Source organism: Rousettus aegyptiacus, unplaced genomic scaffold (assembly GCF_014176215.1).
Source record: "Rousettus aegyptiacus isolate mRouAeg1 unplaced genomic scaffold, mRouAeg1.p scaffold_m13_p_2, whole genome shotgun sequence".
In the NCBI taxonomy this organism is placed as follows: Eukaryota; Metazoa; Chordata; class Mammalia; order Chiroptera; family Pteropodidae; genus Rousettus; species Rousettus aegyptiacus.
The window spans coordinates 4268714-4288975 of NW_023416295.1; the positions used below are offsets into that span (position 1 = coordinate 4268714).

At 59.0% G+C, this 20262-nt stretch overlaps 1 protein-coding gene across 9 annotated transcripts in view; it reads right to left on the reverse strand.

Moving 5' to 3' along the window:
• The window catches only part of DGKD (diacylglycerol kinase delta), a 91683-nt gene that overhangs the window by 15079 nt on the left and 56342 nt on the right, over positions 1-20262 (reverse strand). For all 9 annotated transcript variants that reach the window (XM_036236357.1, XM_036236355.1, XM_036236358.1 and 6 more), the window contains 16 exons: positions 18095-18199; positions 17687-17819; positions 16752-16858; positions 16347-16472; positions 16126-16228; positions 15254-15416; positions 12573-12681; positions 9785-9924; positions 8835-8922; positions 7678-7772; positions 7480-7579; positions 7128-7401; positions 6497-6646; positions 5374-5502; positions 4100-4196; positions 1387-1497 (listed from right to left, as the gene is read on the reverse strand). In XM_036236357.1, coding sequence (XP_036092250.1) covers positions 1387-1497; positions 4100-4196; positions 5374-5502; positions 6497-6646; positions 7128-7401; positions 7480-7579; positions 7678-7772; positions 8835-8922; positions 9785-9924; positions 12573-12681; positions 15254-15416; positions 16126-16228; positions 16347-16472; positions 16752-16858; positions 17687-17819; positions 18095-18199 — 2030 coding nt within the window. The remainder of the gene's footprint in view (positions 1-1386; positions 1498-4099; positions 4197-5373; positions 5503-6496; positions 6647-7127; positions 7402-7479; positions 7580-7677; positions 7773-8834; positions 8923-9784; positions 9925-12572; positions 12682-15253; positions 15417-16125; positions 16229-16346; positions 16473-16751; positions 16859-17686; positions 17820-18094; positions 18200-20262) is intronic.

A 20262-nucleotide genomic window follows, 5' to 3' on the forward strand; every position in this document is an offset into this window, starting at 1 on the left:
TGACGTGACTGCCCTCAGTCTTTTCTAGGCGCGCGATCTTCGGGTGAAACCGCCAGCCTGCCTGCCGTCTGACCCGCACTGCCCACTCCGCCCCACATGAAGCTGCTGCCTGGCGGGTGTTTCTCTACGTCACTTAACGAGGTTAATCTCTTTGACCGGACGTGGCTTGTTCCCACTCTGAGCTCTACAAATTACACTGCACCAACCCCATGGCCAACGTTCCCAACCACCTCTTTGGGACGGATCTGTAGGAAGGGAATTCTTCTAGGCAGACTTTTCAAAGCGCTCGATGCAAACTCAGAGAAGATTACACCAGGAGCCAAAGTTCTAAAAATGTGTCACACACAGCCTGTTCCTCACCTACTTTACTCTGCTAAATTACGTCCATTTTAATGCCTTTTTTCATTACTTTTGGGCTCACAGGAAACTGAGTGATTCGGGCTCGCCACCACATGCTGTGTGCCAGGCCATCCCGGGACACCTCCGCGCTGTCCCCGTCACACAAAGCCCCAGAGCGCAGAGGTGTTTGAGTTCTTGGGCATGGTTTTGTTTCCCCACAAACGTCCAACTACACAAAACGTGGGTGACTCCTCATCTTGAGTGTGTGACTCCCTCCCACGCAGGGCATGCGGCAGGTCTGCGGGCTCTCCGGCCAGGCGCCCCGACCCCGGCACCGACGGCTCTTCTCTGCCCAAACTGCACACAGCTCCCGTCCCCTCTCCCAGAAGGTCAAGGTCCAACAGGCTCTTCCTCCGGGTGGCGGCTGCGGTGTGGGAAGCGGGCGCACCTGCCCTGCTCCCACCGAGGACGGGGATTTCTACCTCAGCCAGGAGGAAAGCGCCTCGTTTCTTCCTTCCTGTGCGCAGGCCAGGAGGAGCAGAGATGGTAACTGAGGGGAAGACGCGGCACACCCCAGGGAAAGCGGGCAGGGCCCCGCGTGGACGCCTTCCTGTGGGGCGGGGCCGCCGTGGGCCCTGACCCCGCTGGGGACACAGCTGGAGTGCTGAGCACACAGACTTGCCCGCCGGCGCCGCTGCAGACTGCCCCGGGAACAGCGCGCCTCACGCCCCCTGCCCCGCAGTGCCTCCCAGACCCGCAGCCACCCCGGAGACTCTCCCATCGCCCAGGCGCTCGTTTTCGCACACTGACTTCGCCCCAAACTGACCGACACTAGGAGACCCCTCCTCCAGGCTGGCCTCTCGGGCTTCCGCCCGCTGGCCCCACATCTGCAGAGGCGCCTCTGCCTTCCGACACGAAGCACTCAGGCTTGTCTCCGTCTGCCTTAGCGCTGCACGTGCCCTTCGCCCAGACTCCAGAAGGTGCCTCGCCCTCCAGAGGAGAAACGAGGGCGACGCGGAGGACAGGTGTCTCACGGGCGCCACCCACCTGCACTTCTCCGGGTGCTCGTCACGCTTGTTGTTGAAGTCCAGGGATATCTTCGCATCCAGGCCGATGCCGAAGTAATTGTTCATGACACACTTCTCTGTGTAGTACTCTCTGCAAAGGGGGTTCGGAGCAATTAAAACCACCTGCGTGGCCCCCTAGCCTCACAGCCTCCCGACCTCCAAGCGCTCCTTCCTGAGGGCAAAGCTCACCACTAGTTCGGGGTTTGCTTTTCCTTTTTGGTAACAGCTTTATTGAGACTTAATTAAATACCATATAAATTACCCACTCAAAACGTACAATGCGGCGATATTTAACGCATTCACGGAGTCACAGAACCATCACGGCAGTCGATTTAAAAACGCTTCATCACCCCCAAAAGAAAGCTTTTAGCCGTCAGCCCCAGCCCGTCCCCGGGGCCTGGCACGCACTAGTCCACTTCCCTCTACGGCTCCGCCTCTCCTGGGCCTTGCAGAAACGGGATCACGCTGCGGGGCCTTTGTGGCGGCCCCCTTCACTGCGCACAGGCTTTCGAGGCTCACCTGTGCTCAGCACTCCGCCCCAGTGTGGGGGCACCCCACCTTATCCATTCACCAGGTGGACATCTGGGCCATCGTCGTGAACGTTCGTACACACGCTTCAGTGTAAACGTGCGCCCCATGTCTCCCGGGCACGTCCCGGGAGGGAGCTGCTGGGCCGCGTGGGAACTTGTGGCCGGCCTGAGGACCTGCCAGGCTGCGGCCCACGGCACGGCTGTCTCACGCTCCCACCAGCAGCGGCGACCTGGTGACCCCATGGCCCACAGACTCGCAGAGACCTGAACTCAATCTCAAAACGACCCTCAAACATCCTTAGACCCAACAAAGCAGCCTCGAAACTGGAAAACGCCCATCCGAGCCCACACAGCAATCCCCGTGGCCGCTCCATGTCCGCTGCTGTAAGACTCATTCCATTCCGGCTTCTCGCCCCGTCCAGCCAGCGGGAGGCTTCTGCAGCTCCACCCAGCCTCGCCCCCTGCCCCCCGCTCCTGCTGAGGAGCCACACGCCCACTGTCATGGCCACAGGGGTCCCAGCTGGGGCTCTGCAAACCCCTCAGGGCAGGTGGGCGAAGGGAACGGCAAGGAGCAGGTGTGTTCCTGCTGCTCCCGGTGGAAGTTCCCACGGAAGCTCAACGGGGTGGGGGTGCGGGGCTCCGGCGCGGCCCAGAACCCCACCACACTTCAGGTGAGCAGGCTCCTGCAGCCTGAACTGAGAAGTGATCACCACGTGGGAACTTGTGGCTGGTCTGACACACCTGATCTGAGCTCCTAAGAGCTGGGTAACAGCAAAGCTCTGGGACAGAACTATTTTCTGGACTGAAGACAATGTGTTGTCCAGCACTTATAGATTCTGGGGAAAGAGAGAGATCCGAGCCAGGAAAATGGCATGGGGACAGAGGGAGGAGAAGCCAGGCAGGGGCCCTGGAGGAGGCGGGCGGGGCCTGGGCAGTGGCAGACGGGCAGCTATGGGAGGCCATCGCAGGCAAAGGTGGGGAGGTGCCGGGTGACAGCCCCAGCACGCTACCCTGGGTGAAGGCGAGAGGGCAGCTTTTGTCCCCCCGAGTGGAGAAGTTCATGCTGTCTGAAGAGGAGGAGAGAAAAAGAGACCAAGAGCTACAGCTGCGGATACGGAGCCTCGGTGACCTTGGGTGAAGGGAACAGACAAAACGGTGAGGACAGGGCCCGGCGGGCGCAGCTCATGGAAGGGTGTGGCTCTGGCCTTTTTGAGGAAGCCACCTCGGGAGGGGTGGGGAGCAGCCTGGTAGGCGGCCGTGTCAGGTCGCGGAGGGGACGCCGAGGTGCTGGCCGGCCCACGCCCCGCAGCAGGTGTCTGGAACGAGGCCGCCCGCCGGCAAAGCGGCCCGGCAGAGCTGCCGCATCGCAGACTTCACTCCGCTTCCCTGAAACCAGTTTCTGTAAACAATACGCTTCTCACTGTGACCCTGCCCCACGCCAGACACACGGTTGGCAACTTCTAACCAACGGCCACCAGTCTCTGGCTGCCCAGGACTTGCCATCAGACAGCAGGACGGAACACCTAGAAGAACAGGTTTTAGAAATCGCACGAGTCCGCGGTGGCCTCTGTGCACACGAGGCCCCGCACACGCCTCGGCACCGCCGGGGGACCGGGCACAGGCAGCACGGAGCCACGCCGGCACGCCCCGCCCCGCCCCGCCCGTCCACACCTCTAAGTGTCAGCCTGCGGATCGCAAGCAGGAGCTTCCAGCCCAGGAGCCCGCGACTCTGCGGCACCAACGGGGGCGCAGACTGCACGGGGAAGCAGGTGGCAAAGCGAGAGGGAAGGTTCAGGAAGAGGCGCCAACGTGGGGCCGGCCAAGGTTACTGAAGAGCAATTCAGAGGTGACAATGAAGAAACTGCAGAGTCAGTTCCCAGGGGGGGTTTCTGAACCTCCTGAAACCTCAGAACGTGAAGTCTGCTCAGCAGACGCTGACTCGTGGCGGCTGCAGGGCCCTGGGGATGAGCCGGGACCGGCCAGGCCCCTCGCAGGGAGCCTCCGGCCCCGCTCATCGGCCGTGGCTCCATGGCCCCGAGGCTCCCCATCGCTGGCGCCGCCTCGCCAGCGGCTCAGGACTGTCTCTAATTTGAATCAGTTTTCTATGCTCCAGCATTTTTTTTTTTTTTAACGACGTGCCCCCTCGGTGCACCTCATACTCACAGGTTTTCTGGTTCAGAGTTGAAGGGATCGGCATTAATCAATAAGCGGCTGATGACAGATCCTCCAGGCAAGGAACCGGACATCCCAGCCCGAACGTCTGTGAGGGAGACAACGGAGGGCACGTGGCGTCGGGAGCCGAGCTGGGAGATGCGCGCGTCTCTGGGGCGGGCGGACGCGACCCTCAGGACGCGCCAGGGGGAGGTTTCCAAGGCAACACGTAAACGCACCCAAATGTGCACAATTAACGGCCTCGGGTTGAAAATCACTATTCGTGGGACAAAAATAAACATACAGAGTGGTAGAAATCAACGCCTACGAAACACGTAAAAAACAAAAACAAAACGGTTCCCTTTAAACATAAGAAACTTCATCAAAACGACTTCTTTGCACAACCAGCCTTGAGAGTCCAGCCTTACAGTCTTAGAGGGGGAAATTCACGAGAGACAACCAGTAAGGAACACGCACGCGGCCAGAACCTTCGCGCTATCTGCACGGGTTCAAGAACTCTACACCAAACCCAGGGCAGAAACACAGCTCTACTTCTGACCCTTCTGCCAATCCATCCTTTCCAGTAATATCTTTTTCACTAATTGACCAAAGCTTTCTCATTAGCCTTACTTTCAAAGAGCTTCTAGAATCTTCTTTCTTTTCAGCTGAGATTCACTGGCACTTGCCAAACCACTGACAGGAGCAGAGGGTGTGGCTACGGGGCCTCAGGACCTACCTGAAGCTAGTCCTTCCTTTGCAGACACACAGTACTGTCACTGTCCCTCCTGCGCCCCGCCACCCCCGGGCAAGGGGAGGAAACGACAGGAGCTGCCCCCACCCCATCTGGCAGGGAAAGGACAGTGGGCTGGGCCCAGCTCCCCTGGTAGCTAGCTGTGCTCCTCCTGCGACCATGCTGGAAACGACAAGACGACCCCACAGTCCCCGTTGCCGCTGGCCTGTCCCCCACTTCCACTCAAGGTAACTCCTGTTTGTCCTTCAGCACCCAGCTCAAGTGTCACCTGCTCCATGCCACCCTCACAGAGCCCTAGGTGGTGATTTGGGTGCTGTCTGCCCTTTGTAATAAACAAGGACACTTTCTGCACCATGGTCTAACTTTATAATTCTGCCTAGTCCCCACCCTATAACTCTTGGAGGACAGAGACCCAGTGCCAGGCAAAGCGAGAGGCTCCGGACCTCGCTGGTCTGCAGGTTAGGGCCTTGACACCCTCTCACAGACACGCTCGGCCACAGTCAACCCTGGCCCACCTAGGGGTGGGGACACTCACTTGGAAACAGGATCTTCGCGTTCAGTGCTGGCAGGCCGTCCCGATTTCCTGACTGGGGAGGGAGAGATGCAGAACTGCCCAGCGACAAACTTCCTTTGCTTATCAGCTTCTCACATGGTGATCTGGGCACTGTAAAAGCAGAAGAAAACCATAAGACAACCCAAAATAGAACACGACTGATTATCACGAAAATGCCCAGTGGAAGGGCCGAGGGCAATGACGAATCATTACACGGCTGGATACCCTCTAGAGCAGGGGTCCCCAACCCCTGGGCCATGGACTAGTACTGCTCCGTGGCCTATGAGGAACTGGGCCACACAGCAGGTGAGCGGCAGGCTAGTGAGCGAAGCTTCGTCTGTATCTGCAGCTGCTCCCCAGCGCCGGCATCACCGCCTCAGCTCCGCCTCAGATAGACGGGCATTAAGATTCTCATAGGAGCAGCGGTCCTTGGTGCCACACAGGCTGGAGACCGCTGATCTAAAGGCTGACAAAGGCCACCGAAGGGAAGGCTGGGCAGGTGTGGAGGGGCTAAGTCCTAGTCACTCTGAGGGCTGAGCGAGCCCATGCAGAGTGCACCTGAGTAGCAAAGATCACGGAGTAGACTTGGGGAGACACTTCTAGTGGCTTCTCCAAGCTCCAGAGGAGGAGGCCACAGAGGGCCAGTGGAGGGGGCAACTGTCCCCGGCAGACAGCCCATGGGGCTGGGTGCTGCCTGGCCGAAGCGCCCAGCGAGGCCGGCTGTGACTGCAGTTAATTTCACACACAGGCATTTGGCTGGTGGCAGCCAGGGGGCCCTGAGCCCTGAACTAGGACCCACAGGGCACAGAGAGGACTCATAGGTCCTGAGCCCTTTTGGGTCGGTGGGTGCGCAGACAGGTTCTGGGGAGAACACGGTCCTAGGCAGCAAGATACCCCACGCCCCCCAAACCTCCCACCTGCCACCAGACAAGCCGCATACAGCAGGCAGAGTGGGCGGAGCAAAGGAAAGGTCACGTGCCCTGACTTCCACACTGCCAAGTGACCAAAGCAATGACGAGGAAGCACCCTGAAACCTCTCCCTCGGCAAGCTGAGTGGCGACGAGGCCCGATGGCGGCTGAGGGCCACGCGCCAGCCGCACGGCACCTTTGCGGAGGCTCCTGCACTTGGCCGCCCCGCAGCTCCCGCTGTGGCACACGCTGTCGTCCGGTTTCAGGTCTTTTTTCCCCTCCGCCTCGGAGAGGCCCAAGACAATCTGCTCCTGTTCCTGGGTCTGGGCGTTCTGCTCGTCCACAGCTGTGGGAGGAGAGTGCATTTGCGGCTCGGCCGTGGCTGCCACCGCAGACAGAGCCGGGCTGACGCGGTCCCTGTGGAATGGACTCCCAGGGTCACCACACGTTAGGGCCCTTCCGGGGAGTGGACCCCTATCCAGGTATCGGTTTCTTCACCATGCTCCCCGTGGGAGCCCACGCGAGGCACCTTCACACCAGCTAGGAAGGTCTCACTGGCTCTGCCTCCTCCTCTCCAGAGCCCCGGGGTGCTGCTCGTCAGCAGCGTCTTTACGTCAGACATGAGCAGGTGAACAGGGAGCAATGTCCCCAGCCCGCTCTCAGGTGGAAGGAGCTGCCGCATGCCGCACGGTCCAGAGGCAAACTGGACAGCCTGGAAGTGACCGGCACCTTGGCCTACACGCAGTCCCTCTCTATCCCCACGCTGGGGAGAAGGCTGTGCCCCGTGCCTGCCGGATACGGCTCCCGCGTTACTAAGAGACCAGCACCTTTTTCTGTGTGTTCTATGATCTGACGAATCGCCTTCTTTAGGCTGTTGGCTCGTAGCATGAGTTGCTCCCGAGGCCGGAATATCTGCGGCCGGGCTGGGCACGCCGACCCCAGCGAGCGGTCCACGGCGGAGCCGCAGCCGCTGCCCGGCCCGTCTCCGTCTTCTGCCTCCTCAGCAATGGTGGGCGGTGGGGTGGGCAGAGAGGACGAGGCCTGAGACTCGTCGTCCAAGGTCTTGAGGAGAGAGTCCAGCTTCTCTTTCAGGACAGAGCACTACACGAGAAACGAATGGAAGGAGATGGGGTGCCCCCCCGTCCTGACGGGCTCCCGCCCAGGTGCCCTGGGACAAACCTTCTTGGCCATGACCTCCGACTCCTCCGAGCCCTCAGTTGTCTTCTCATAGGCCTTCCCCACTCGCGCCACGAAGTCCTTCACTGTCTCACAGAGCACTCTGCGGGAGCAAACGCGGAGACACTTCTAGACACTTCTGCCGGGAATCCGGCACCCTGTGTGGTAGACCCCGGCTCCCCCAAGGCCACTGGCACTCACTTCGCTGATGAGATCACCACCGAGTGCTGGTCAGAGGTCAGGATTTTAGAAAGATGGGTCGCGACAGAGTCTTCATAGAAGAGAATCTGCTGTGCCTACAATTACCCCAAAGGGGTCAGTCCTCGCCCATGAAGCCCTCGCCACGCCCCTCCAGCCCCGCCTCGGCTCACCGCACCCGCCCATCTGAGACCCACAGAGCCATCTGAAAAATTTCAAAGGCTTCAACAAGATATGGACGGACGGATCTTAACAAAAACAATGTCAAAATCAACTTACAAACAGCTCATGCTTCTTTAGTGCATGGCTCACCAAGAGCAGCCTGTGCTGGGGACTGTCGCCTTTACCCTGAGTCCCCAGGCAGGACTCCTTAACTTAGGGCCCCTTCACAGCAAACACCGCGCCTCTGTACTGGGGTGGGACTGGCCCAGCCCCTCCCCTTCTCTCGAGCCGGGCACTGCCGCCTGCTGTGATGGGCGCCTCTCCGGGCTCCGCCCAGGGCTCAGCGAGCTTCACTGCAGGCTGCACAGTGAACACCGGAGGCTTTCACACACATTCTTCTTCTCTCGACAGGCTCAGACCATTCTCTGCTCGCCAGCCACGTCGAAGCAGGCCCGGGCAGATCTGGCCTGGGGGCCACAGTCTACTGACTGCTGCCCTAACCCGCTGTCCTAGACCCTCCTGACAGGCGGCCAGCCCTCGGCAGAGCTCTGTCTCCTGCTCGACCAGCAGCCAGCTCGCCCGGTGGAGATGGGGGCAGCTGTGCGCCCAGTACTGAGCTGTTGCAGGATACAATGAAGAAGGCGAAAGGCCAAGTCCAGGCCCTTACGGGACTACTTGTAAGAGGAGGATGGCTGACCGCTGACCGGGCACAGGCCAACTGCAAAGGGCAGCGGCACGGAGGACGCTGGCGCAGCAGCAGGCGCCGGGCACTGAGGAGGCAGCCGACGGAGTGCACCGGAAGAGGAGGAAGTCCTAGGAGGCCACCGGCACAAAGGGCCCCAAACCTTGGTGTCAGCCCGGGAAGCCCCCAGGTGACCTCGAAGCCAGGGCTGGTGTCAGAGTCCACACAGCGCCAGCTCAGCCTTGGGCTGACCCTGCGCCCCTGCGGGTCCGACCTAGGGCAGGGCGTGAGGGCATGCGGGGGTGACCAGAAGTACCTCAGAACCCTCGCTGAAGTCCTCGGTGACGACGGTGGAAGAGGAGGTCGGCCGGGGCGGTTTGGTCTCGTAGGCCATGACGCTCCACCTGCACACGCGAAGGCAGCTCTCAGCAGCTGACGCCAGCGGCCGGGGTGGGCCTGGGACTCGACCTTACACAATTCTAACTATCCGTAAGCCCTCTGTCTTGACTCCACGCCCCATGACTCGGCTCTTCACTTTACCGAGAACAAATGTCCCACCAACAGGGCCATGCGGTTCCACTGAAGGAGGTAAAATGCATCCCAGAACCAGAGATCTACAGCCCCTCGGCCAGCGGCCAGCCCCTGCAGCGGGCACGCATTCCACAGGCTCCGAAGGCACACACGCCTCCCTCAAGAGGAGAAAAAATGGCAGGAGCAGCCAGCGTGTGTTTGAAATCACGCCTGCTAATGGCGACCACAGGATCCTGTGACAGAACACGAGTGTTTTCAGCACCACCAATTTACCACAGGCTGGGGCTGGTGGGATGTCAGACACGAGCTCAAACTACAAGCAGCTCACTCGGGAAGAACCCGAAGGATGTTTACACAGAGAGCACGTATCCAATTCTCAGAGTCTTCTGGGAACAGGATATGGGAAGAGCGGTCTGCCCACCTATGGACAAGGAGGACTTTGCCGACAGGAGCCGGATGTGGGCTGCAATGGCCAAAGGGCACAGAGCCACCTTCGTAAGAGCCCAGTGGGTCAGGGCTGGCCTCGGAGAAGAAGTGACCACTGTGAGCAAGGTTCCTGACGTGTTCTGTTATCTTTCTCATAGCCTTGATCAAAAGTTAAAAGACTACCAGAAAAAAAGAATTCCCACTAACGTCAAATTTTTACAAGTCCCTGCGGCGAGCACGCGGTTTGCAGGGACCCCGGGAAGGAACGCCTCACGGAGGTGGCCCATCTGCGCGTGCGTCCCCACTCACCTGTCCAGCATCTTGGTGCTGGCTCTCTCCAGCTTCTCCAGGATCTGTGGGAGCTGGGTGTCATCATCGCAGGCCGAGCCCCAGCCTAGCACGCGAGCCAGGTCGTTCCCCGTGCCGAGCGGCAACACTCCCAGCTGACACTGCCAGACACAGCGGGGGAGACGCGCAGTCGGCGCCCTGCTGCTCCCCGACCACGCGGCGCACGCAGCGTGAGCTCCGGGCCGCGGCGCAGTGCCGACGCTTTGGCGGAGCCGTGAGGTGGCGCAGGTGGCCCTTCTGACGCCACAGAGTCTTGACGATTAACCCTCTAGGACCTCTCTGATATGTATTTCCCATTCTCACAGCCATGGCCACAATCCTGGCCCTGACAGGTGAGTCCCTGAACCCCTGAAAGAGCGTGCTGTGACTCACCACCACCTGTCTGTCCATCCACTGCCACATCTTACTCACTGCTACCAAGTTCGTCTCCACAAACGTTACCAGTGCAGTATCCCTCCTCTGGAAACACGTTCAGTGGCTTCCACGTCCCATCAAAACGGATACCAGGACACCCGCAGTCTGGCCACCAAACCTGAGCATGCTCCAGGGAGCCCTGACCACGGCTCAGGCCCTGCCCCCTTGGAATTCTCAGCCCAGAGCCCCCCATGGAAAGCCCACCACACCGGACCAGCGCTCAGAAAGCTCCCCAGACACTGGCTGCCCGAGCGAGCGCCCTCTGCCTCCAACCCCGATGTGCCACATGCAGGTCACTGGTCCACTCTAAGCACTGCACAGCCCAGGGCCACCTGCCCGGCCACACGAGGGAGGTCCTGCCACCATGCTGGGGACAGTAAGTGGGCTGGAGGGCGAGGACGAGGAAGCCCGGGCACCAGGCAGAGAGGTGACCGTCCTGCCCAGTCAGAGGTCCGTGGAGAGGAGGCAGTGAGGAGGGGGGAGTCGGAGAAGCCAAGGAGAAAGGAGGAGCCGGCCTGGGGACGCGGGGAAACTGCGCGGTGGGGTCTGGGCTCGACCATAAAGGGGCCGTGGGAAAGCTGAGGTGCTGGAGCAGGATCGCCCATGGGACGGCCCCCAGGGAGGGGAGGACAGACGAAGGCTCGGGGCGGCGGGACAGCCCCACAGCTGAGTGGAAATGAGGAGGGACGGGAAGGGAAGAATCAACAACTGTGGGGCGGGGGTGGCGGTGGCCTTCTCAGACTCGGAGGAGAGGCGCGCAGAGGAAGGCGGGGCTGAGCTGCGGGGAGGCCAGGCCCGCAGCAGGAGCCGAGCGGCAGCCAGGAGGAAGGGGAGAACCGCAGAGGGGGTCCCAGGAAAGCCGGGGGGGGGGGGGTCAGGGGAACAAGTGGCACAGAACAGCCGAAGGAGATAAGTGCTCCCTGAGCTCAGCTGAGGGGGTGAAATCGGTTTCCTGACCAGCGACCATGAACCTGTAGATTCCTGGCGAAGTCGCTGGGCCTGAGCGTAGTGCTCTAAGTTCACCACTAGGGAGCAGCATCCTCTTTCCTGAGCAAACGGCTTGGCCTGGGCTCAGGCCAGGGTTCACCTTGGACACCACTCAGGGGCCCGGGGCTAAATACTGACGAGAAGCAGTCTGCCCACCCACGAGGGCCACCGACGAAAACGCTAAGTCTGTGAAAAATACTCTCCAGTCAGGTCGAAGATTTGAAGAAAAAGTATGACAAAAGCAAATGAAAACTAGGAAAAATATGACCAAGGAAGTTTTGCCCTTAATATGACAATAATCCTTAGAAGTTTAAAAAAAAAATCCTCAAAATCTAGACAATAAACGTAAACAAGGTGATTCATTTAAAAATTCATGGTTAAGTGAGAGGTTTGACTTCACCAGCATTAAAAATGAAACGCATTTTGTGTACTTAACTGAGCAAAAAGGAAAAAGGAGGAATTGCGGGCCACGTGAGGGAAAGGGTGGTTTGCTGGTAGCGCCGGAAATGAAGCTGGCGTGGCCCCGCCGGAGCTCAGCGCGACAGGGCAGATCCCAGCCTCAAGGCGGGTGCTCCGGCGTGCGTGTGGCTTTCGCCAGAGCAGTCCTCACGAAGCAACGTGAGCCGGCCCAGGGCTGGCCCAGCTCTACCCAGCGTCGAGCCACCCCGCAGACCCCCACTTACGGCCGTGGCGCGACCGCACACGCCGCGACGTGCTCATCTTAAAAGTGCGGAGACAGGCCAGCATGGCGCCACACGCCCGTTTAAGTCCCCACTGCACCACGCCACACGCACACTGACAGGCAGGGCTGGCGGGCGGCGACCAGTGTTGGCGGTGGGGACCTACCGAGGGCGAAGCCAAGCGAGGGAGCAGGGAGCAGGACATCAATGAACGTGTTTTTTTAATAATCACAAAATTCTATTTTTCATGTAATAGAGGGGAAAAAATCTAAGTCCAAGGGACCCTAACTCTGACCTGAAGTTCAAGCCTACTCTGTCCCCTCCTCACCAGCAAGAGGCATCAGGCAGCAGATTACATCACTAGCCAGGGGGGAGGATGGCAGCCCCACCCAGACCTGCTCCCAACCCGGGGCTCGCAGGGACCAGAATGTTCTTTCTGCAGCTCCTTTGTAGCCCCTTCACTTCTAACTGTGAAGTTCCTGTTCCTACATCACAGCCACAGCCCGGGTGCCCGATGCTATCTAGCCACCTGCTCTTCCCTCGGAGACCCTCGCAGCCCCTTCCGGTAACGGTGCTCCACGGGGACAAGGGGCAGCCCCCGGGATAGCACGGCCCCTCTCTGACTGTGGCATGGCTCTCCCTGGGCTGGGCCCCTCCACGTCAGGTACCTGTTTGTGCAGATTGAGGCTGTCAATTTCAGAGAGGACCCAGCCGACACTGCCGTCCCCACCGCAGACCAGAATCCGAAAGGTATCGAACTTCTGGAACAGGCGTAAGCTGCAGAGAAAAAAAGCCGAGGAAATGAGGCGAGGCACATTCTAAAGGACAAACGACGTCCAGTTAGCCCCGGACCGAGGGGCCCCTTCTGTGCCCCCCACGCCGACCCTGCGCCCCCACCTGTGAACAGACCTCTCAGAGACAGAGCCCACGTGTGCTTAGGCTCAGCTACTGGGGCCCCCGCCCACTGCCTCTGCATCCGACTCGGCTCCCCCAGCCGCACACTCAGCCAGCAGCCCCATGAGTCGCTCAGGAGCCCAGGCCACAGCATTCTGTTCATGCTTTGTCCCCCTGGGCCACTCCAACCTCCTGGGCATTGTGACCCACTCCACCTCCTTCCTGTGCTGCTCATCGCCTGGCCCCCTGCACTCAGTGTGCCCCTCAGCACACCCCACAGCCCTCTGCTCGCTCCTCGGCCTCTCCTTAAATGGCCTCATCCCACTTGGGGCAACAGAGAAGATGTTGATGACCCCAAATGACCTAAATGACTCAGAACGATGACCTCGAGGCTTTCCCAAAAGACAACACTTGCACTTTCTCCCAGACACGCCCCTCGGATGTCGCGCAGGGGCCTCCTTGTCCTAGGCTGCCTTCCTTGGAGAATGGCAGAGCCACCATCAACCCAGTCACGAAGCCAGTCCCCACCGTCCCCTGAGTGCAGGCCACCATTGCATCTCTGATCATTGCTACCAGAGCCCCCTCCCTACCTCAGGTCTCCTGTAGGACCCTCCAACTACGGCCGGTGGCCTGACCTTCCCAAATCAAGTCTCACCGACTGCCTCGCCGTAAGACGTTACCTCGTTTCCAAGAAAGGCTCCTACCTCTCGGGTAGCACCCACGCCACTCCCTGGCCAGCAGCCACTCGCCCATCTGCCCCGCTGCGGCCGCTGCCATAGCCGCCCCATCACGGTCCCAACACTCTGCACACACGGCACCTCCGTCTGGAAGGCTCCCCGCTCCTCCCGCCACAACTCTCCTCAGTGCTGGCTCAGGGGAGAAACTGAGACATCCCCGCCCAAAATCTAATAAACCCCTTCCCTGGGTTCCCACAGAATCTGCACATCTCCTTGTCAAATTGACAGATAACTGTCTGGTGATCATGACCACCCCTGTGCGCCGCACCCCTGGCAGGCAGGGCCCCACCTTCGTGGCCATGCAGCCAGCCGAGCCTGAGCCAGAGGACGGTCTCAGAGGGCAAACGGGGCAAGTGACATGACCCAGAACTTGGGGGATACACAGAGGTGAGGCTCTGAAGCGGCAAGGCTGTGTCTGACCTTCGGGTCGTGACAGAAATGGTCACGTGTCCCTCTGAGAACACTGCCCTCTCTCAGGCCCCCTGCTCTGGAGAAGAGGCGACAGGTCTGTCACGGCCAGGAATCGAGGCGATGAGGCGGCACTTCTAAGTGCTGTCGCGGCGGGGAGCGGCGGAGGCTGTTCCCCAGAAATGGGAGCGTACTGCAGCGACAGCCGGGGCGCCTCGACGGGGCCGCCACCTGCGTCGTCTGGTCTCACACTCAACGCCCAGCACGAACCCGGGGTTTGCACGTGGCCACACGAACGGCCACTCTCGAGCTCCCTGCTCAAAGCCACTTCACGGCGTTTGCTCGCCGCCCGTGGTGCCCTGTGGAACAAGCCCGTTTGGGACGGCGTGACGAGGGCTGCCGGAGCCCTCCGTCGGCCTAGTGTCTGACTAAAAGGCCTCCTCTGGGGACCCGGCAGTGTACGTGCTTCTGCACCGCTCGGCCTCTCTGCCGAAATCGGAGAGCGCTGCCCCCGAGCACACAGGCCTGAGAGCTGCCGTCTGTGACTCTCCGGCAGGGCCACACGCGCGGCCCCCGGGGACGGTGTGCGCGGACGCTCCGCCTGGTGCCCAGGATCGCACCACCGCAACCCCTGCTCCAAAAACACCATCCTCGGAACCTCACAGAGAAAGCACACCAGAGAACAGGACCTGCGAGCACCGCCCGCCACGGACGTCCCGGCCGACGTCCCGAATGAGCGAGGAGGGCGGCGGTGCGCCCGCCACGACCCGCTGCTTCCGGACCCGGACGGAGCTCGTGCAGAGCGCGGGACTCACCGAAGCGACTGCTTACGGCAAACCCGTAAGATCTCAAAACTACCGAGAACACACGCCAGCTCCCCGGCTGGCTGGCTGGCTGCACGTGTCACTACTCTGCCCCTACCCCGGCTCGGCACGTCCCCACGTGTCAGTCACCTCGCCACGAGCTGGGCGGCCTCTGTGCCCTCCAAAATCTTCTTTCGGCCTTGATAAAAGCAGCAAGGCGGGTCTCTAACCACTGACGTCAGAACATGGCCACGCTAGCACATGCGGACACGCGGACACAGCAGGCTGCGCAGCGGCCGCTCACACACGACCGCACCTGGCTTATGAGTGTGTGCACGCACACGTGAAGGCCGGAGGAACACGCGGGGGAACTTCTGGGAGTGGAACGTGGGGAGGGGGTGATTATCTTCCTGTTCAAGAATGTATCTTTGAATCTTTTTTAATAAACGTGCATCACCTTCAATTTTTTCAAAACTCCAAGAAAGGTATACTTTACAAGCACCCTACCCGAGATGTGGGCCTCCGTTCATGAGGTCGAAGACCTGGGCAGGATTCAGCAGCTGCTTGAACCGTCTGAGGAACTTCACGCCCTGGTTGTCCCCACTTTTTGAATTGACGAAGACCAATAAGGGGCTTGTACAGGATGGGGGACACGTGGCCTTCCAGAAGCCTGGATGCGAGAAGGGAAAAGGACGGGAGAAAATGCAAACGCCACGAAGTCACACAGGGCAGGCCGAATCGGCTGGAGGTAATCCCCCGGGGCCTCCTGCGGACAGGTACGCACGCGCCCAGAAAGCCGGCGGGACTGACAGGCGCACTGCCACGCGGCCACCCCCCACGCAGAAGGAAGCGCGCCCCCGTCCCATCTGGCTTCATGTTTACGAGGAGTTTAAAACACCATGCGCCCCCTGCTCCATCCTTCCCTCCTGCCCTAAGTCTGGAGGAGCTGATGTCCTCAGAGACACATGCCATCTCCTGCCTCTCCACCAAAAGGTGCTGACGTTCATCGGATGCCACCTGGACGAGTGGCAGCAGGCATGGGGCCCCATGCTAATCAGCATCTGCGGGGAGGCGGAGACCAGCTGGTGAACATGGCTCTGACGGCTCACGTTAGATGGATGACGGTCTTAGGCTTGGTTCTACCCACAGCCAGCTGGGCCCATCCTTTGAGGAAGGCACCAGCCTCGAGTGCTGAGTGTGCCCAGTGGCCACTGGGACCTCATCTGCCACCTGGGTACATAGCTCCTCTTCCCCCGACGGCTGGGCCTGAGCTCTTCCCATCTCAAAATCACCAACGCAGCTAAGGCTGGCGCGGGGAGGGGAACGCACAGGGGAGGAGCATGAGAAAGGGGGCAGGCCAGCGTGCGTGTGGCACCCACCATCGGAATCGATGCTGTTGAGCGCCGTGGGCGGGATGACTGACACTTTACACAGGCCCAGCGGGCACCTGGTCAGCAAGGACTCCTTACACGCCGTGTGCACCTACGACAAGAGCCCACAGTCACAAGCGGCCACGCCTCCTTCGCACACCCCAGGCGCCCTGGCGGGGCGCCCGCCCGCCCTCGAGGGCGGCGCGAGGGGCGCGGCCCGGGGCGCTCACCATGGCCTTGCACCAGAGGCAGCGCCAGTCCTGCAGGCGCAGCACGCTGCCGCAGGTCTTGTCGCACACTGTGCACTTGGCGCTCACGGGCAGGTTTCCTTCCAGCCACTGGTGAGGCATGGCGACCTGCAGGCCGAGCGGAGACACACACTGCCCCAGCGCCCCGCAGGACACGGCGGCCCGGGCAGGATGCCCCTGGACGGACTCCCCCGAGGCACTGCTCCGCACACAGGCGGAGGCAAGGCAGGGTCCGCCCGGCGCTGCCCACCCACTGCTCCTGCCCGGGACTGGCGCAGAAGCTCCTGCGGAGGCCCAGAGCGCAGGGGGAGCCGGTCCAAGCCGGGAGGAGGAGAACTGAGCACGGGCCGGCGGGGGAGGGAGAGCCAGTGGTCCCCCTGAGCCTACCCCATCCTCGTCCTCGATGATGTCCTTCCCGATGGAGGCCAGTGTGGTCCACTTGCAGTTATTGGTCGCACGCACAGCGCACCGCTTGTGGGCCTTAAACTTGCACACTGTGAGAGAACAAACACGTGAATCCTGAGGCCCCCGATCACGACAGCCACTTCCTGTGCTCGAAGGGGCGGTCAGCAGAACTGCCCGGGCCCCAGAGGAAGCTGCAGCAAACACACCACGCCGTGCGGTGAGCTCACTCTGGGGACACGCGCAGGGACCGACCACGGTGAGCGCGGGACAGCAGGAGTCGGCAGACTTTCCGGAAAGGGCCAGAGGGCAACCAGCTCAAGCATCGCCGGCTACGCAAGGTCTTGGTCCCCACGACTCAAGCTGCCCCTGCAGCACGAGGGCCACCAGAGACCATGCTGCATACAAACACTGAAATTCAACTGTCATGTGATTTTCTGTGTCACAAAGTAATTGTCTTCTTTTGACTTTTTTCAACCATTTAAAGATGTGGACCCATTCTGAACCTCACGAGCCATATTAACAGCAGGCGGGTGGGGTTCGGCCCGCGGGCCACAGTTTGCCTTTCTTTGCTGCTGTGTAAACCCTGGAGCCCTGTCCCCTAGATGTGGAAGGCAGCCTTTGCTCCATTCCTCCTCAGTCCAGTTTACCCAGAGCAGGGGTGTAGCCCCACCGGGGCTAGCGGAGAGCTTCGATCTCCGTTCCCCCTGTGTCCTCTACGTTTCCTCTCTGCATCTCCTTAAAACCGCCTCCCTTTTCTCTGCTCCATCACTATGAAAAGTAATTTATCAAAGACTCCTCAGCAGGCACAAAAATAGACGGGAGGCCGCGGAGCTCACTCTACTCCTGACTTGCGGTGACTACGTGCAAGACTCTCAGGCCGGGCCGCCTCCCCCATCAGGACACCGCGGCATCCGCACCTTCACAGGACAGGCCGTGCGACGTGACCCCAGACAGCGCCTCGCGGCACACGTTGCAGTAGGTGGGCCTCGCGTGTGAGCAGGCGTACCAGTTGTGCATCCCTGAGAAGTGGTCCATGCTGTACTGCGTCGGCTAGGAGGAGAAAAAGACAGCCAAGATGGGGTGAGCCCCTGACAGCCTGAACGTAGTAACCTGAATGGGAGCCGGGCAAGAATCGAGGGGAACAGAGGGGAGGGAACTCGCTCCCGGGGCAAAGGATGGCGTCGCGGCCCGAGGGGCAGCCTTGATTGACAAGGAACATGCTGAGAAGGTGAGTTCCAGAACGTACAGTCCGCACGTGGGAGAGACTCGGATGGCAGAATGTTAAGGAGAGGACAGCGAGAAGGGGGGCTGTTTTTCTCTTTTACCTCAAAATGCTCCCTGTTCTGGACAGTCTTCAGAGCTGCAATCCAATCTTCCATTTCTTTTCTGTTATCAGCGCATAAGATGAGCTTCCGGCATGGAGTGATGACCTAGAGGAAGGAACAACGGATGCATTCGACGTGTCCATAAACAAAGGACAGATGCCAACAGCCACAAAACACTATAAGAACCTACTTTCGCTGCATGTGTTTTAGTGAAAAATAACTTGAGTGCAGATATTCGACTAAACAGATCATAAAAATGGCCATCGTAGGTCACTGAAAATCAAGAACCATCTCGAACCAAAACACAACCAAATTTAGTTTACACATTCACCCAAATTCAACCGACACGGATATTTCTGAACTACTTACTACTTAAACACAGTAATAAGCTGTAGGAAATTTTTTAAAAAGGAAAAGAAAGCAGTAGTATTGCTCCAAAGAGCTCACAAATTGACACCCAGCACTTCCGGAGTTTAGGGGAAGTTACTCTAGGAATACGGTGAGCACCTCACATGTACCCTACGGAAACGCTCTCTACAAAACCTCGTGATGTATGGCGACAGACTAACAAGCAGCTACTGCACATAGGGCCTGAGCAACTTAACTGGAAATGAGGTCCTGAGCCTGGTAATTAATTGTCAGCAAATAAAAATTACATCTATAGCATATAAAAAGTTTTCATAAATCAATAGAAAAAAACTTTCTTACAGAAAAAAGGCTACAAATTTACATTTCACAGAAAACGAAATGGCTAACAAATTATTTTTCACCTAACAGATTGGCAAGGTTTTAAAAGATGATGATGCAGTCGGTGTTGGCAAAGGTATAGGAGAAAGAGTTTTCCAAAGCACTGACAGGAGGGGAACAGAGAAAAATTAGCCATGTCTATCAAAAGTTACAACCTGCTTAATTCTATTTTATAATGATAAAAATATCTACACCATTCCAAAGTCAACACTATAAAATGAAGTACAGTCAAAAATCTAGTCCTGTATCGGTCCCCTCTCCTCCTGAGGGGTAGCGCTGAAAAAAATAATAAAGGTTTATCCCTCCACTTCTAAGATACATGCAAATACACATCTATATTCACATCCCCCTTAAAACAGTGGCACGCCTTAGACACGGCCCCCCACCGCGGCCTCTTCCTTTGGCTGTGTGTCCTGGCTGTCCCTCCTCGGCACACACAGTGTCCCCATGGCTGATCCTATACTCAGCCTACAGCCCTGGAATTCCGTCCACAGAGCCAACAGAAATCCACACCTGTGCCCCCCTCACCGAGACACAGACCGTGCTGTGGCACCGGCACTCTGACGGGCCCGCACGGCACACGGGTCCGGCCTGGGAGGGTGGACCAACCGCGGCACGTGAGTACGACGGAGTAACACGGAGCAATGAGAAGGCGCCACCACTGCCACCGCAGTGACGCATGGCACTCACGACGCTGAGGCGAAGGACAACGGCAGTGTGCAAACGCACGTCGGACACTGGCCGCGCCGTTTTTAACAAGTGTTAGACATGGATCTCACACGTAGGAGGAAAGATGCTCGATCTTATTCATAAGACAAATGCAAATTAAAGTTATGAAACATCTTTTTTTATCTACCGGATAGGGATCAACAGTTTGATAACATGTTGACTGTAATACGTTGAGATGTGAATTAATACAACTCCTATGGGGAACATTTGGTGAAATCTGGCAAACTTTAAAATACACATCTGTCTTAGCAACAGTGCATCTATAAATTTATCCTACAAATACGTCTCATGAGAACTGACACAGCTTAGACGAGGTTGTTCATGGCAGCATTCACAAGCAAGAAAAAATTGGAAACAACTCAAATACTGATAGAACTAGAAGGAGACTGCATAAATTATGGAGCGTTCCTGTAGTGGAACGTCACACAGCCACTAAAAAGACAGAAGCTACTTACTCTTCACGCACTTACACGGAACACCCTCTAGGACAGCGGTCCCCAAACTTTCTAGCACCAGGGACCGGCGCTCCTAGGAGAATCTAACGCCTGAGGATCTGAGGCGGAGCTGAGGCGGTGAAGCCGGCGCCGGGGGGCGGCTGCGGACACAGACGAAGCTTCACTCGCTCCTGCTCGCCTCCTGCTGTGCGGCCCAGTTCCTAACAGGCCATGGACCACTACCGGTCTGCAGGCTGG